The sequence below is a fragment of the Syngnathus leptorhynchus genome, chromosome 4 (genome assembly GCF_054491065.1).
Source record: "Syngnathus leptorhynchus isolate UIUO chromosome 4, UIUO_Slep, whole genome shotgun sequence".
Classification (NCBI taxonomy): Eukaryota; Metazoa; Chordata; class Actinopteri; order Syngnathiformes; family Syngnathidae; genus Syngnathus; species Syngnathus leptorhynchus.
In genome coordinates, this window is record NC_141198.1 from 10,313,735 (window position 1) to 10,319,809 (window position 6,075).

The following is a 6,075-nucleotide window of genomic DNA, read 5'->3' on the forward strand; positions in this document are numbered from 1 at the left end:
TTGCCCAACAGTGACGAATGGGATGTGGTTCTCTGTGAGCGCCATGAATGCCTGATTCTGATAAGCGCTCACGACAGTCACCCACTGTGCAAACCCGACCGCCCGCCTGAACAAAATACCTCATTTATATTCTAACCCTCTTTGAAATTGTCTTCTTATTGAGCATGAATTACCTATCCTCCTCCTTTGAGGAATTGCTCAGCATCTGTCCTAAAAAAAAAATAATAATAATCAAGGAAAATACATAAAAAACTACTAAAGGTTCTGTAAGCTCAATGCCATTTTATGATGAGACAACATCTCGTGGGATGCAAAGCAGATCCTTTATATTTGACTACATTGTCAGTGTATCATTAGTGATCTGACTTTCAAATTGAGGGCAAAGGAATATTAGCAGCCAATAAGAAAAGTGGAGGAAAAGCTCTGCATTTCTCCCACAGCTTTTCCCACAACCTCTGACCAGCAACGCCAGCCAAGTCTGCATGCCCTTGCAGAGGACAATGCTCTGTTGTCATGTTACCAGGTCCTCTGCTTTGTTATCCAAAAGCAGCGAGGGGGACTTGGCTGCCCTCTCCCGGCTCATGCTGGAATGCCAATGGTTTGGAAACCAAACGGGTGAACGGAAACATTGCCTCCGCTGGACCTCAAGCATCAGGGCGCTGGGATAACAGACAATACAGACACTCCACTTTCTCCAAATGAATAGCCACCTGTTCTTCTAACTTACCCGACTGGTCATTCATCATGCGAATGGCTTTAGCTTTCGCCAACTCCAGAGCCGTGATCCATCGCTGCCGCTCCACTTCAGTACTAGCCTTCAGGTGGTATGTGCGTCCACTGCTGCTCAGGACGATATTGCAGGCATCCTCCGTGTCGATGTGCGCAGTGGCCAGATTGATCGTCCCACGACATGTGTGTGCCATTTCCGCCTGTGTCCTGCAAATAGAAAACATGTGTGAAGAGGCAAGTTGGGACAGAAAATATTTAGTGGGCCATGGGTGCCGAGCTAAGACTAGATGAAAACTTGCAAATACTAAACGGAATCTTTGTTGAAGCCGCAGGGGTAACATCTGTGGAAGTACAAAGTTTGTGGTGGACTGTTCCATGACTGTATTGAGTTGAGTGTAAACAGCCCTTGTGACATCACGTTGCTTTCAATGGTTGATCATAATTCCACATGACAAAGACAGGTTTTATCAACTCATATCCGGAAACCAAAGCATAACATCACATGCTAGAACGTCTAGTTAAAGTGAGACGACCTTGCTCTCATATGATCGCCCATTGAATTGGTCCAAAAGGATCCTTTTTAGAAGCATGCAGTCATGTAGTCTGTGGTTGCTAACACCCATTCAGTCATTCCACAGTGAGGCCTCACTGCCACTAGCAGCCGCCTCTCAAAGCACTAAGCTCAACAATAACGCCACTGACAGTGACAAGGTGGCTGCCGCCCCATTATGGGCCGGCGCCGACTCCCCTCACACAGCTTTTACGCGCTGGTCGTAATCCGCAACAAGCAACGCATTCAGTTGAGACGAGAAGCAGTCGACAGCCGAGGTTTTCTTCCTCTGGCTCAGATGCAACAGTGTGCTAAACGGGTTTGCTACAAAGGAAATGTCAGTGGTTCCTCCATTATGGCTGCTCAGTGGGAGATCTGTTTGGTATTACAAACTGGACTGAGGTTAACTGGTGCAAACTGGACTTAACAGTGCTGAGCATCTTCTTTCCTGAGATTGAGAGGAAAGTGTGAAGACTAGAGCACATTCACTGATATGGCAGATTCAAGCAGCATTGAGCCATTTAATGCCCTGTAATCTTCTCCAAAGCAGCCAGACAGATCTCATTTAAGTGCATAAGAAAAGCTGAGAGCATTAAAACTAGAAGCAAAAGTAAATTAGGACATTGGAATGAAGAAATGAGGACGTAAGAAGGCTGTCTTAGTGAATCGGCAACAAGAAATGATGGGAATTTAAAAACAAAGAAAGTACCCTTGTCCTGTGAGTCCAACTTGTTAAATGATGACTCTCATTTAGTAAAAGCCATTCCAATTTAACTGATGCAGGTGCTGAGTGTGGCAGTTGTGGCATCGATTATGCTCTTTAGTAGGTGTAATTTGCCTTCTCAGTGACAAGTTAAGGAGCGTTTTGCTTTCTAGAAGGACAAGACTTTGGAATAAAAAAGATCTCTCAGACTGGACTGCTAATTGCCCCAAGTATTCGCCACCGCCAGCACAACTCATTTGGCTTGAATGAAAGAGAAATAATAATCATAATAATAATAAAAAAATAAAAAAAGACCAAACATAGCTTCTCATAATGCGGATAAATATTTATTTGTTTGTGGCACAAATTCACAAAATTCAAACCCTAAGACTATAAAAGCAGTAGAACTCACAAAAATATCCAAGTGATGTTTTAAATAATAATTTGGGGTATAGTTAAAAAAACAAAACAATGCAATCAGAAAATGGGTTTTGATTTCAAAAAATTGAGTGCATCGTTTCAGACGAAATCAAACGTTTGCAATTTAAAATATATCAAAAATCGTCTCTTGTGTCTATTTCATAGAGGGAATTCAACCAATCAGTTGAGGGTGTCCCCCGCCGACTGCCCAAATTCATCTGGGATAGGCTCCAGCCAGCCTGCGACCCTTGTGAGGAGAAGCGGTGCGGAAAATGTTTAACAAAGGACGTAGTCGATTTTACCACAAGGAGATATTTACGACATTTTTTTTTGTCAGGCCATTATTATTTCATCACTGTTGATTGCGAGACAATAAAACAGAAAGAAAAAACATGTCATCTCTTCACTTGCAAATAAATTGGTAACACTTAACACGTCATGTCTGGCACTTCCTATTTTTACGTCTCTCATAACATTAAAAACACACACACACAGCCTCCCATTAAAAAACAGTCCTCAGGTCAGACACACAGTGGGGTCGAGCAGAGGATGAGACGACAACTTGTCAGGACTCAGATGTCACACAGGCGCGGCGGTAATGGCAATGGCCTTACGACATAATGGACTATTAATGGAGGGCAGCGGCTCTGATTTCACCAAAGGCTCTGACATCCATACCTTTGTATCAAATAACACGTACCTGATGACAGCAGGCAAAGAAACTTCCTGAGTTGATGTGCTGATACAATAACCCTCCCTGGACTGTTTTTAGGAATGTTAAGAATTATGAAAGAATTTTAAGGATGCTTAAGATAAGCTACAATAGGAACCTGCAGCCTATTGGCAGAGGCCATTCAAGCCTGCCATACAATTCTATAAACACATTTTGACACTGTGGATAGGTGTTTAGGATTCAAGTCATTGATTAGCAGTTAGTCACAGGCATGCTGGAGCCTATCCCAGCTGGCTTCAGGCAGTAGGCGGGGGACATCCTGAACTGGTCACTAGCCAATCGCAGAGCACTAAGACAAACAACCATGGGCACTTACATTTACACCTACGGGCAATTTGATTGTCTTGGGAATGTGGCAGGAAAGCTGTGAAAGGAAAACACAAGCAGGCATGGGGAGAACATGCAAACACCACAGAGATGACCTCTGCACTGTCAGGCTGACGTGCTAACCAGTGCTCCACTGTGCCGCCCTATTTACAGATAATTTCATGATGAAAACTGCAAGTAAAAGCACATGCATCTGTAACTTCCACTAACGACCCAATCTAAAATGTTCTCCTCTTTGAAAGCTTGTCTGTGCCACTTTGACACAGATTCCTTTTTGGACGGCATATTGCTGCATATTAGGGCCATTTCAGAAAGAGCAAAAGAGTTTTTAACGAATTTAGTTGGATTTTCACTAAATTGATTGAGAAGGATGAATACTGTTAATTGATTTCCTTGGTTTGCATCTCCCTGTGCCCAGCAAGAAACATCTGCGCCACAGGTGTTAGATTTTCATCGTTTTTATGATTATTACAATAAAGCGTCTTCATCCGTCACAACCAATCGATTAAAACTTGGCCCTAGAAAAATGTGTGTGTGCAGCTTGCACGTATGTAGCTTGACTCTCATCAAGAATGAAACTGGCTAGCTTTTTGTACAAGCTGGGATGTTGTCACTCACAATCATTGTGATTTTTGTTATCACCGACGTGGCAAGATCCACATTTGTAACACACAGCGTTATTGGGGGGAGCACAGGGGACATGCTGTCGCCACTGCCAAAGCAGCTGTCACTTGCAATAAAACGGCCACGTTGTTGTAGTGGCTGTCAGCTGGCCGCCAGTTAGCCTGCTAGCTGTAGTGATGCACCCACCGATGCCATTCTTTTCACCTGATGGATGTGCTTTTTACCTGTAATAGGACAGCAGGCCGTTGCTTAGGACGAACCATCGCCGCTGGTACCCTTTCAGATAGTTGGTCCATTTAAAAAGCCAACCTTTGTAAGTATCCGAGCCTGCAGCTGCTGCAGCTGCTGTTGTTGCTCCTGCAGTTGCTGTTGCTGCTGCTGTTGCTGCTGTTGACGGGGCCGCAGCACAAGCGGATGCCGAGCCCTTTCCTTGCTCACTCATCCTCCGCTCAGCCGCACGCAGGCTTGGCCGGCGACAGGAGCGACAGGGACACCGCCACCAGCACCCACCCCCGCCTGATAGAGAGCGAGCAAGTCGGTGATGAAGAAAGGGCGAGGCGGAGGAGGAGGAGAAGGAGGAGGAGGAGAGAGCGAGCGAGAGAGCGAGAGAGCGGAGCTGGAGAAGGGACGAGAAACGTGGAGACACTTGAACTGGTTCGGACTACAGTTCCAATCACAATTTTGCAGAGGCACACGTTTTAAATAGGAGAAAATCTCACAATGCACCACCGAAGAAAAATGTCACAACGTCACAAACAGGTTGATTGCAATCTGAGTGTCCAGACAAGCACTATACATCGGATTCATTATAAAAATAAATATATATTTTTATTATCATCATCACCATCATCATCAATCATGATGATATAATAAATAAGTGGGAAAATAATACAAACCTATTTTCACAAAAATGTGTTTTCCCAAAATAACTGATCGACTTCAGATGCATCAAGTCCAAGACAGGTGAATAACTGCAGAGCAAAGAGGGCTTACACATAGATAAATACCCCAAACTATCATGTTAGTCACTGTTTTCAGTTTTCTGTCTTTGTGGTCGTCTCGTTATTTATTATATGTAAAGCGCTTTGTATCGTCAGTATAAATGTGAAAGTACATTCTGTACACTAGATGGCACTGTTGTCTAAAAGTTGCCACACCGTGATGAAGGACACAAAGCAGTCAAAAGTTGTAAAGGATCATGTCAAAATAGCAAAATAAAACAAATACAAGTTTGTTACAAATCTGTAGCCCTTTTTATTTGGAAATACACAGACAATCTGTTGATGAGAACTCATGCTACACGCAGTTGCTGCTACATGTCTTTTTAAATTTGGAATATAAAACAAAAAACAAGTCAAATAGCAATCTAACCTGACAAAGGAATCAGCACTACACCACGAGCTAATGCTCCCACATGCCAGTGTAAAACAATCACTCCACTCTGCAACTCACAACACAGTCGGTCAATCGTGTTACCAAAAAAATAAATACAGTATCACATTTTCACATCAGTGCAATTAAAACCTGACTTGTTGGATCTGGTGCCAACAATAGCATGCAAGTCAATTACTCCATAAATTCCTCTTAGGTACAACAGTGCAGCCATTTTCACAAACTATAAATCTCACAAAATTGCCATGTACCGTTAAGAGCCTTTTAGGAAACCTTTATTATCTTTCTCTCTGTCTGGGACACACTCGTGTGATGTTTGGTTGATGTCTTGGAGCACTGCTGCAGCATTTTTATTTATTTATTTTTTAAAGTGTAGATTAGTGGATGGTTTAATCGACTGATTCTAAACACAGTCGTGTCTTCTCTTTGTCGGTCAGGTGGAATTTTATTGCTCCTTCCTGTGACAAAGCTTTCGGCATTTGTTTCTCATTTGCTCGTTCCGTCCTTCTGCTTGCTTGAATGTCAGCGATCAAGAACGCACGCACGCACGCACGCACGCACGCACGCACGCACGCACGCGCACACACGCACACACGC

At 43.5% G+C, this 6,075-nt stretch overlaps 1 protein-coding gene and 1 long non-coding RNA gene across 3 annotated transcripts in view; one reads left to right on the forward strand and one right to left on the reverse strand.

The window, feature by feature from the left end:
• The window catches only part of osbp2b (oxysterol binding protein 2b), a 28,199-nt gene extending 23,088 nt beyond the window's left edge, over window positions 1-5,111 (reverse strand). Inside the window, exons 1-3 of one of the 2 annotated variants that reach the window (XM_085910470.1) lie at window positions 4,983-5,111; window positions 4,311-4,702; window positions 728-936 (exon numbers count right to left, since the gene is read on the reverse strand). In XM_085910470.1, the coding sequence (XP_085766596.1) occupies window positions 728-936; window positions 4,311-4,528 (427 nt within the window). In that variant the 5' untranslated portion in view covers window positions 4,529-4,702; window positions 4,983-5,111. Of the gene's footprint in view, window positions 1-727; window positions 937-4,310; window positions 4,837-4,982 lie in introns of those variants that run through there. The other variant, XM_085910469.1, reaches the window with a different exon arrangement.
• LOC147057999 (uncharacterized) lies at window positions 4,254-5,090 on the forward strand. Its single transcript, XR_015065906.1, has 2 exons — window positions 4,254-4,399; window positions 4,540-5,090. It is a non-coding gene; the product is annotated as an uncharacterized LOC147057999 (long non-coding RNA).
• Window positions 5,112-6,075: the final 964 nt, after the last annotated feature.